Source organism: Lithobates pipiens, unplaced genomic scaffold, assembly GCF_037356315.1.
Source record: "Lithobates pipiens isolate NorthernLeopardFrog02 unplaced genomic scaffold, aLitPip1_a1.2 Scaffold_10, whole genome shotgun sequence".
In the NCBI taxonomy this organism is placed as follows: domain Eukaryota; kingdom Metazoa; phylum Chordata; class Amphibia; order Anura; family Ranidae; genus Lithobates; species Lithobates pipiens.
The window spans coordinates 229,183,396-229,195,494 of NW_027507686.1; the positions used below are offsets into that span (position 1 = coordinate 229,183,396).

At 40.3% G+C, this 12,099-nt stretch overlaps 1 protein-coding gene across 4 annotated transcripts in view; it reads right to left on the bottom strand.

The window, feature by feature from the left end:
- The window catches only part of LOC143940827 (uncharacterized), a 150,522-nt gene that overhangs the window by 53,648 nt on the left and 84,775 nt on the right, over positions 1-12,099 (bottom strand). For all 4 annotated transcript variants that reach the window (XM_077462624.1, XM_077462615.1, XM_077462607.1 and 1 more), the window contains exons 18-20: positions 8,795-8,904; positions 5,148-5,316; positions 439-543 (exon numbers count right to left, since the gene is read on the bottom strand). In XM_077462624.1, coding sequence (XP_077318750.1) covers positions 439-543; positions 5,148-5,316; positions 8,795-8,904 — 384 coding nt within the window. The remainder of the gene's footprint in view (positions 1-438; positions 544-5,147; positions 5,317-8,794; positions 8,905-12,099) is intronic.

The window sequence follows — 12,099 nt, forward strand, 5'->3', positions numbered from 1 at the left end:
TTATTGTGGATGCAGCAGGAAGTAAGAGGAAATCTCTTAAAAGTGAGGTAAAACCCCTTCCTAGGCAGATATCTTGAAGAGGTGGGACACAGACAACAATAAAAACCTGACAGATGTTCTAACCAATCCCTACTTTATTCAAAACTACAATAAAAAAAAAAAGTTTCCATATACCATATAATTTTACCTCTAGTAAAATTACTTGGAAGCAAGAAAAAACAAAACAAATTGAAAATATAAGCAAGTAGTCTCTAGATACAGTTAAATAGTGTCCATTGACATGTCTTTAATGGTAACCTGTCACCTAAGCAATATGGTGGCGGCTATTTTAAAGGTTGATCAATTATCAAGACTGTCAATATCAATGAATCTGACAAACAAATTCAACAGAAACTACACAGAGCGATCATCATCCCTCAAGCAATATTTAAGGCTTACCTTCTCTTTGAATGCAGAGACCTTCTCTGTGAGCTCACTGTTGGATTGTTTTAAAGTTTCATTTTCAGCTTCCAATGTCCTCTGCTTCTTTTTGACCTCTTCAAGCTGGAAAATTAAAATTAAGTCAGTCATTGAACTAAAATGTTTTAAAGTAAGCCACGAGAAAAATAGGAGTTCTATCATTTCTGATCTCCTTCTGAAATTTAGCATTTTTCACTTACCAGTAAAATATATATCTATATATATATTTTTTTTAAAGAGCACAGAAAAGGACACCTTATTTTTTAATCCTGGGTTATATGCGGACACCCTGTCTGGTGATTGAAGGCCAGCACAAAAAAAACTGCAGGGCCATGACCCATATAAACCGCCTGCCCCCCCACCCACACTCCCAGCTAGCCAGTTTTTAAACAAGCAATAGGAAAATCATAAGAACATGGGAGAAGGACCTGCGTCATGTAATGTACTTTAAGAGACAGGTTTTACGTGCAAGTCAAAAATCCTAATTTATTTTTTTAATCATGTAGTAAAGGACACAATATTCATTATCACTAAGAAACCTAAAAGTAGTCCAACTGGGGGGGTGGGCTAAACCAAGAGATGACAAAAGGCCCACATAACATGCGGAAAAGAGGAGCACAAAGCTCCCAGAGGGCAACTAGAAACCCTTCCAAACATGCATCAGAGTCGGACTGATGAGAAGTTTTTGTAGCAAACAATAGAGAAGCAAGACCAAGATAGAGAAAAGGCAGAACAAAGTCCTGGTTAAGATGAAGGAAACACCTTAGGAAGTAAAATATGCCATGTCCTGAAAACAACTTAGACCATAAGGAGAAACAAGGAAAAAATCCTTACCTGTGAAAGCCACAAACTCAGAACTCGCTGCACATAAGCAAGAACAACAAGAAGGCAGCAACGAGTGCAAGTACAAAAGAGGGAAAAGTCCCTGAGAAAAGTTAATGGGTGGTCCAAAAGGAACAGTCACTGAAGACAAAAGCAATATGCTGTACAAAGGCCCTCACCAAGAGGAGAGGGCAAATAGTCCCCTGAAAAGACTAGACCTGAGAATGCTCCAAGACCCCCCGTAGATCCAGACTACTTCAGGAGACTGGGGATGAGTGAGGGATAAGAACTACAAAAGGACTCAAGAAGGCCTGAGTCGCCAACATAAATGACCTACAGGTCTAGGATATATGCCTGTAGACAAAACATTCCCTCACACCAACTCATCTGATGGAACATGGTACACTTCTGCATTGGCCTCAGAAGAACAGAGCCTGTAGGAAGAAACAGAGGAGCGAAAATGACAGATTGACTGAGACTCACGCAATCCGAGACTAGGTAACATGGAGAGATACCCCACAATATCAAGATAGTCAATGGAAAATACACCCACACATAAGCAAGGCTGCACCAAAAGAGTGGGCTCATGACCCGGCTGCAGCAGAAGGAACAGTGACTGAGTAAAATGAAAACACTGGAGGCCCTCAACAAGGGAGGGACAATGTCAGCCATGGTCAGGGCACCATAACCTGTCATGGAATGGCTGTGATGAAGCCACCACAAGCCAAAGTACCAACAACTACAGGTCCTTCTCAAAAAATTAGCATATTGTGATAAAGTTCATTATTTTCTGTAATGTACTGATAAACATTAGACTTTCATATATTTTAGATTCATTACACACAACTGAAGTAGTTCAAGCCTTTTCTTGTTTTAATATTGATGATTTTGGCATACAGCTCCTGAAAACCCAAAAATCCTATCTCAAAAAATTAGCATATTTCATCCGACCAATAAAAGAAAAGTGTTTTTAATACAAAAAAAGTCAACCTTCAAATAATTATGTTCAGTTATGCACTCAATACTTGGTCGGGAATCCTTTTGCAGAAATGACTGCTTCAATGCGGCGTGGCATGGAGGCAACCAGCCTGTGGCACTGCTGAGGTGTTATGGAGGCCCAGGATGCTTCGATAGCGGCCTTAAGCTCATCCAGAGTGTTGGGTCTTGCGTCTCTCAACTTTCTCTTCCCAATATCCCACAGATTCTCTATGGGGTTCAGGTCAGGAGAGTTGGCAGGCCAATTGAGCACAGTAATACCATGGTCAGTAAACCATTTACCAGTGGTTTTGGCACTGTGAGCAGGTGCCAGGTCGTGCTGAAAAATGAAATCTTCATCTCCATAAAGCTTTTCAGCAGATGGAAGCATGAAGTGCTCCAAAATCTCCTGATAGCTAGCTGCATTGACCCTGCCCTTGATAAAACACAGAGGACCAACACCAGCAGCTGACATGGCACCCCAGACCATCACTGACTGTGGGTACTTGACACTGGACCTCAGGCATTTTGGCATTTCCCTCTACCCAGTCTTCCTCCAGACTCTGGCACCTTGATTTCCGAATGACATGCAAAATTTGCTTTCATCCGAAAAAAGTACTTGCTTCTCTGTAGCCCAGGTCAGGCGCTTCTGCCGCTGTTTCTGGTTCAAAAGTGGCTTGACCTGGGGAATGCGGCACCTGTAGCAAATTTCCTGCACACGCCTGTTCACGGTGGCTCTGGATGTTTCTACTCCAGACTCAGTCCACTGCTTCCGCAGGTCCTCCAAGGTCTGGAATCGGTCCTTCTCCACAATCTTCTTCAGGGTCTGGTCACCGCTTCTCGTTGTGCAGCGTTTTCTGCCACACTTTTTCCTTCCCACAGACTTCCCACTGAGGTGCCTTGATACAGCACTCTGGGAACAGCCTATTCGTTCAGAAATTTCTTTCTGTGTCTTACCCTCTTGCTTGAGGGTGTCAATGATGGCCTTCTGGACAGCAGTCAGGTCGCCAGTCTTACCCATGATTGCGGTTTTGAGTAATGAACCAGGCTGGGAGTTTTTAAAAGCCTCAGGAATCTTTTGCAGGTGTTTAGAGTTAATTAGTTGATTCAGATGATTAGGTTAATAGCTTGTTTAGAGAACCTTTTCATGATATGCTAATTTTTTGAGATAGGAATTTTGGGTTTTCATGAGCTGTATGCCAAAATCATCAATATTAAAACAAGAAAAGGCTTGAACTACTTCAGTTGTGTGTAATGAATCTAAAATATATGAAAGTCTAATGTTTATCAGTACATTACAGAAAATAATGAACTTTATCACAATATGCTAATTTTTTGAGAAGGACCTGTATACACGGACTTGCTGCAGAGTGGGGGGGGGGGGGGTTAATGGCATCGCCCTAGAACGGCACCAAATAATGCTGTACTAACTGGACTTGTAGGGACTGTTAAGATAGACAGCAAATGGAACAACCCTGCAAGGGATAATCACAGACCATTTGCATATCAGAAAGGGGTAAAAAGACATTTGTAACTGTGTCACCACAGGCTGTAAGGCAACGCTATGTAACCAACTAAACCCAAAAAACGACTGTAGAACAAAAGGAGGGCAGTTCATACCTAGGACTACTGACTGCAAAACCACCAGACGCCACTCACAGACCGACTGCACAGCTGAAGGGAATGATGGCCTTCTGCACAAGTCACCATAGGATATTGTACAAGTAGTACACATTGAGACACTACCAACAAAAGGTACACACAAACCCAATGCAAGGCAGGAAACGATCAAAGGCTGTGCAAGATGAGGTCACTACAGGCTGCAGTTCCAACGGTATGCAGTAAAAACCTACCAGCAAATGATCTCATCACATTTCTGCAGAGCAGGAAGGATAATGGCCATACAAGACTAGGATGCCAAATGCTGTTGTACCAATAGTACCTAGTGACATACTGGCAATGAGAATTACTCACAGAACATTGTAGAGTAGTAGGGGCCATTAAGCCACCAAAGGCCGCTGAAGAGAAAAACCAAATACAGTGAGGTGCTGCTAATAAAGATTACTTACAACCCACTGCAGATTAGCAGGGACAATGGCGGTGAGGGACTAGGTTATTTTGGTCAATACACAACATAATGTGAAACTGTGAAATACTACCAACAGAGCAGTTCTGTGCCGGACCTCCATGTGCCAAGATTAGAAATGGTGTATGCATGCGCAGTAGGCTCAGGAAACTGAAACTGCACAGTACTATGATAGTCCCTAGTGAGGCCTGGGAGAAATTCAAGCACTTTTCACACAGCAAAAATTAAGCCTTAGGAGGTGGTAGGAGCACCACCCCTACCTACAAGTATGGCCATATCACATAGTTTAAATGGTTGATTAGACCCCGGTGAAAAGGTCCACAATGCTCCGGGCAATTAGCTGATACAGCTGCAGATCATCTTCCAGATGAAGGCCCTGTATAGCACCTTGCAGCTCACTCTGCGTGCTGCACTGCTTTCCAACGCAATCACATACAATGCAAGACCAACAGTTCTGCATAGTATGAAGGATGTGGCAGGTTTGACATATGGGGGTTTGAGTTAAACTTTAAGAAAACAATTTATATTTTTTCTGTACTTATACTTTAAAAATACTAAGAATGATGGTAAATGAATAAGGCCAAATTTGATATTTACTCATAGTTATATATATATATATATATATATATATATATATATATATATATATATATATATATATATATATATATATATATACACATATACACACACACACCATATTTTAGCAATGATCTCTTAACAAGATAAGACAAAGCATGGACAGAGAATACAGAGTGACAATTAAGGTGGAACCAAAGCCATAAATGTAATATATATGGCTGACCTGATGCTCAGACTCGTCCAGCTTCTCTAGAAGTTCTTTGTTTGCAGTCTCTTTTTCTTGCAAAGCTTTCCTCACTGCTCCTAGCTGATCCAGCCGTGATGTTGCTTCCAGGATAGTTTGCTCTTTTTCCACAAGAGCATTCTCAAGAAATGCATTCCTATTGGTTAAACTAAGAAAAATTCCACATTCAAGTTTTTGTATAATGGTAAAGAGGTCACTAACAAGAGTCTTAAAGCGGAACTATACTCGCCTTCTCTCCAGCGCTGTCATGTCCCGGAGCTACCCAGCTGGCTTCTCCCCTGCATTAAAAGTACAGTGTGCCAATTTTTTTCCTCCCTAAAGTTTAAACTTTAGGAAACCTGTCTTGAGGAAATAAGGAGGCTGACATTTTAGGCTGCCTTCTGAAAAACAGAATTTTTGTACTCACCATAAAATGCTCTTTATTGTTGCAGCAAAGTCCTTTTCCCAGCCCCAAGTCCTACTGCACTAGTGAGGTCTCTGTTGTGAGTTAAAGTGATTGCAAAGTCTCTTTTTTTTTCCTCAATAAAAATAACAAATGGGTTATACTTACCTGCCCTATGCAGTGGTTATGCACAGAGCAGCCCAGATTTTACTCTTCTATGGTCCCTTTTCGGCTCTCCTGGCCCCTCCCTACAAGGGCCCCTACAGCAAGCATATTGCTATGGGGGGCACCTGAGCCAAGCTGCAGCTCCGTGTATCCATTCAGACACGGAGGTGCGTTTTGGCCCTTTCCCCTCTCTCTCCTCATTGGCTGTCTTTGATTGACAGCAGCGGGAGCCAATGATGCCTCTGCTGTGTCTCAGTCAATGAGGAGGTGAGTCCCGGACAGCCAAGGCATCGCTGGATAGAGATCCGGCAAGTATTAGGGGGCCTGCTTCAAAAAGAAGGCTTTTTATCTTCATGCATAGAATGCATGAAGATAAAAAAAAAAACGTCTGCCTTTACATCCCCTTTAAACTTCACATCTTCCTCCCTCTCAAATCTTAAAGAATTTTGGCAGGTGTCAGCTCGAGAGTAACCCATATTTAATTTTGTCCCAACGTTGACCAGAACTAGCTTTAAAGAGGAAGTAAACCCTGATGAGTTTACTTCCTCTTTTTTTCACTGCAAAGGCAAAGCATAATGGACTACTGTGCATCGCATAGTAGCCCATTATGTGTCACTTACCTGACACAGGAGCCAGCGAAGTCGCGCTGTCCCCTGTAGTCCGCCGCATCCATCTTGCTGGTGGCGTCTCGCAGCTCCGCCGCTGTCATTCGGCGAAGCCGCGATGACGTCACTCCCGCGCATGCGCACGGGAGTCGACAAATGCGGCAGCTCCATTCTTGGAACTGCCGCGTTCAGTGCGCCTGCGCGCCGCTGTCTAGGCGCATGCGCCGTAGACAGCGGTGCCCGTTTTCGAGCAAATATCTCCTAAACCATATAGGTTTAGGAGATATTGCTTGGACCTACAGGTAAGCCTTAATCTAGGCTTACCTGTAGGTCAAAGTGGTTTGTAAGGGTTTACAACCACTTTAAGCTTCCGTTACACAAATTATTTATTTTCAATCTTACAATCTGTTAAATTGCAAATAGTGACAGTAAAAATAGGGTGCAAGAAACTTTAATATTTATGAATATACAGATCTTACTCACATAGCAGTATATGAGGTCTTCCTATAATAATTCCTACTTTTTGATTTTATTTAATTTTTACTTTCACTTCATAACTTTTTATTTTTAGATCAGGGGTTGACAAATTTGCTTGGAATCTAGGAGCCAGCTAAAAAAGTTAGGAGCCAGGTCCGTGACGGCGATCTGGACCTGTCCCTGGCCTGACATGGAGACGAGTGAGGGGAAGATAGCCCCCAGCCCCCCACCTGTCTCCAAGTCATTGCCCATAGCTCTTAGAGGGACATTTTTAAATTGCATTTTAGTGTAAATATGAGATGTGAGCTCTCTCTGACCCCAGATCTCATATATAAAAGAGGACCTGTCATGCTTTTTTCTATTACAAGGGATTTTTACATTCCTTGTAATAGGAATAAAAGTGACACACATTTTTTTTTTTTTAAAAGAACAGTGAAAAAAATAAAAATAAAAGTTAAAATAAGAAAAAAAAATTGTTTTAAATGCGCCGTCTTGCCAAGCTTGCGTGCAGAAGCGAACGCATATATGAAAGCGGTGTTCAAACCACACATGTGAGGTATCGCTGCGATCGGTAGACTAAGAGCAATAATTCTAGCCCCAGACCTCCTCTGTAACTCAAAACGTGCAACCTGAAGAATTTTTTAAACGTCGCCTATGGAGATTTTAAAGGGTAAAAGTTTGTCGCCATTCCATGAGCGGGCGCAATTTTGAAGCGTGACATGTTGGGTATCGATTTACTCGGCGTAACATTATCTTTCACAATATAAAAAAAAAAAAATTGGGCTAACTTTACTGTTGTCTTTTTTTTTTTATTAAATAAAAATTTTTTCCCCAAAAAAAGTGCGCTTGTAAGTCCGCTGTGCAAATATGGTGTGACAGACAGTATTGCAACGACCACCATTTTACTCTCTAGGGTGTTAGAATAAATAATAAAAAAAAATATATAATATAATATAATATAATATTATATATATATATATTTTTTTTTTTTTTCTTTGTTTTGTTTAGGGGTTCTAAGTAAAGGGATGGAGAAAGACTGGCCCATTAGCATTGTTGGTTGTAATTCCAACGGCCACCACAAGAGGGCGCCAGATTCCAGAAGGAACCATAGGATCACAGAAGGCCTCAAAGCCGGGGGCTCAATTACCGGCCGCCTACGGCGCGGCCCGACGCGATCGCGCGGGGGGGGGGGGTCCACGGAGACGGGATACCCCCAGCTATGCTGCCCCAGGCGCAAGGTCGCTGATTCTAGTCGCCAATGCGACCTGGCGACCGGGTTTTGTCGAGCACTGTTTTAGATGTTATATTTTTCTTTATTACTCTTATTTTTACTTTTAATTTTTGTCATTATCCTTTATTCTTATTATTTAGCTCTTAGTTTTATCTTTTTTTCACTTTATTCTTTCATTCTCATGTTTTTTTTTTTTTTTCCACATCATCACATTAATAGGAGACATTTGTTCACTTGCTTTCATGGCTGATGATGCACAAGTTCTCTCGTCCTGTTCTTACCTCCCACCTCTATGACTAAGCCCTAATTGGCAGAGCAAAACACATAAATGGAGCAGCTCTGGCTGAGGCCACCATACACAGTCTACATGGATCAGGTTGGGTAAGCAGCAGCTTAAACCTTATTTTAGTCTATGCACAAACAGGTTATTAAGGTCCATAGTGGCTGCAGGTTAATAAATGTATATATTTAGTCCATTTGATGTGGAGCAAGAAATTGTATGCATAGTAAACACACACACACACACACACAAATCATTCCATATCCTAAGGACATAAAATCACACTAAACACAACTACTGCCAATCTTAAGACCAGTAAAGGATCATCAGTAATTAACTCTCATGACTAAAGCCCAAGAGACAAAAATAAAGGCAGCACCATTTTCTCAATTAGGTACTGACCTTTCCTCGCTCTAATACTTTCAAAATCGAATTCTATTGACGCAACTTATATTACCCAAAGTGATAACATTTGAGGGGACATACCCTTTAAGTTGGTCATTCAAGGTGGATATGAGATCATGGTGTTTTTCAGACTCTTGGGCCTGCTGATGTCGCATCTGGGAGACTTGTAACTGAAGCCGTTCATTTTCACCCTGAAACAAAAAAGGAATTCAAAGTTTCTTTAAGCCTGGCCACAAAACAGCTCACAAGCCAAACATTTATCACCCATGTTGCTGAAAAATGGGAAGTTCAAGAAACCGAGGAAAAGAGGTAACGTCCTGAGTGTAAACCCCTCACCAGACTACAGAACAACCAGGAGTACTTTTCACAATATTCAGAGGTTTCGAAAGGAAAAGTGATCTAGCTTCCTCATCTTTGACCAGGAAAATGGATGTAAGCAGAACGGTTTGCTGTTCATACATCACACTTTTAAAAAAATATAAACAGGGCAAACACAATAAATTTAAAGAAAATTTTAATACCACAAATTATAAAAATTACTTCAAATTCAAATGTTTTCAATCCAATTAAAACCACAAACTACCGTCTAGTCCTGAAAGACCATTCTTTGATCAAATATGCCATCCACAAAACGCCTTTAAAAGAGATGTGGTCACTTTTTTTTCTATTAACCTTCACTAAATTGGTCATATTGGAAAAAGGAAAGTGCATCTCCATCAAGGTTTTGGATAGGGGTAGGAAATGGCTTCAATTTCTATGCTGGTGACAAGAAAAAAAAATATCTTCCCAAAGTGAGGGAAAAATCCATTCTTTTAGGCAGCTGTCCCCAACAGATGATTTTCTCTCCACTTCTGGAGATAACAGCCTTACTATTTTAGGCTTCCCATATTTTCTATTCTACTCTTTTCTATAAAGCAGCCTAAGTAGGAATCATCATCTTATTTCTCTTTTTTATCCAACTATATTTCTTGTAATAGGTTTCTATTTTCAAATTCAAATTCATTTTGAATCAAATTCAAATTCATTTTGAATCAAATTCAAATTCATTTTGAATCAATTTGAAAATAATGAATAAATGAAAAAAATTTGAATATACAAAATTAAACCCAAAAACGAATCATTCTAACATAACAAATATGACAAAACAAAATTATTGAACCTAATCAAAAAAATAAAAGTGAACAGCAGCGCTAAAATATGAAATAAACAATTGTAGTGATGAAACAACAAACATAATAACCATCAATATATGTTAAAAAGGTTTAGAAAATAGAAAAATAATGTCTAAAAGTCCACCAAGAAAATCACAAAAAATAGTGCAAAAGATGCCAAAGTGCATGGAAGCGATCCTCCAAAGGGTGATCAGATCTGATCACCTTTTGGAGGATTGCTTCCATGCACGTTGGCATCTTTTGCACTATTCTTTTGGGACTTTTACACATTATTTTTCTATTTTCTACACCATTTATTCTTTAACTGTATTAGCTTTAAGAGTTTGACACCTTTTTAATACATATTAATGTTTATTATGTTTGCTATGTTTCATCACTACAATTAATTGTTTGATATTTTAGCGCTGCTGTTCACTTTCTGTTTTTAAGTGATTAGGTTCATCAGTTTATAATTCACAAGTAGCAGGTTTTTTTTCACCGTTTTATTTTCTCACGGCTTTATTCGCTTATTTTTTTCTTTGGTGCAGTGGTGAATGAGTTTGTTCAAATAAGTTGTTTATTTAAGAAAACAAAATTATTAACTTAATGAACGAATCAGAAATGAAACAAATTATTTTCATCTTGCACATCTCTAATTAGATGCAGTCACTGCCAATCTGGCCAATTATTTTACACCTGGCTTTCAATTTTTCAATCGACTTTTGTCAAGCCAGGCTGAATTTCAAGCCATGTACGAGTATGCTATTTCTTTTATTAAAATGGGCATAAAGGGCAATGCCAACTTTGTTTCATTTTCTTTTTTCATTATGTGGATATTTTAACTCTAATTTAACCACTTCCCGACCAGCGCACAACAATGTACGTTGACAGAATGGCACGGGCAGGCATATTGGCGTACAGGTACATCCAATATTCAATGCCGCCCTGCCATCGGGGGCGCGCTCCCGCGCTGGTCGGGACCCCCGTGAGTCCGGTCGCGGGACCCGCGGACTCGATCGCCGCGGGCATCCCCGCGATCGTCTCACGGAGCGGCCGAATGGAGGAAATGCAGAGTAAACCGCATTTCTCCATTCTGCCTAGCAACTATTGACGCTGATCTCCTCTCCATGTGATTGGAGCAGAGATCAGTGTTCACTAAATGAAAGCCCAACCCCCCACAGTTAGTAACACACCCCTAGGAACACTTAACCCCTACACTGCCACCCACTGGTTAACCCCTTCACTGCCAGTGTCATTTACACAGGAATCACTGCATTTATATAGCAGTGATTACTGTATAAATGACAATGGTCCCAAAAATGTGTCAAAAATGTCCGATGGGTCCCCCACAATGTCGCAGTCACAATAAAAATCGCTGATCGTCGCCATTACTAGTAAAAAAAAATAATAAAAAATTATTAATAAAAATGCTATAAAACTATCCCTATTTTGTAAACGCTATAACTTTTGTGCAAACCAATCAATAATCGCTTATTGCGATTTTTTTTACCAAAAATATGTAGAAGAATACGTATCGGCCTAAACTGAGGGAAAAAATGTTTTTTTATATATTTTTGGGGGATATTTATAACAAAAAGTAAAAAATAATGCGTTTTTTTCAAAATTGTCGCTCTATTTTTGTTTATATCGCAAAAAATAAAAACCGCAGGGGTGATCAAATACCACCAAAAGAAAGCTCTATTTGTGGGAAAAAAGGACGTCAATTTTGTTTGGGAGCCACGTCGCACGACCGCGCAATTGTCAGTTAAAGCGACGCAGTGCCGAATCGCAAAAAGTGGTCTGGTCTTTGACCAGCAAAATGGTCCGGTCTGCAAGTGGTTAAGCAAAGCCTAAACTGCCAGTTCAAAGCTGTGTTTAAGGATTCTATCCATGTATAACCTTTGCTGTTTTATATGGCACACACACGCATTTTGGCTTTGTATGCATGTCTGCTGCTTGACGTTTGTTAAAAGCCCGCTGAAGACTGATGAAAATGTATTAATGGCTATAGGCAGCTCTCTCAAACTGGACCTAAAAGTACTTTATTTGGCCCTAAGGTTTGTTAAATGTTTTGAAAACAGCTGCTTGATCTTCCAAGTCAAGATTAAATAACTGTGCCTATGAGGTCTTATCAGCCTGGGTGTCCTTAAAGCCTAACTCAAGGAAACCTAAAAAATTACACCTTGCAGTGGGGCTCAACCATGGTGCAAAGCTTAAAAGGATGAGTTCACCTTT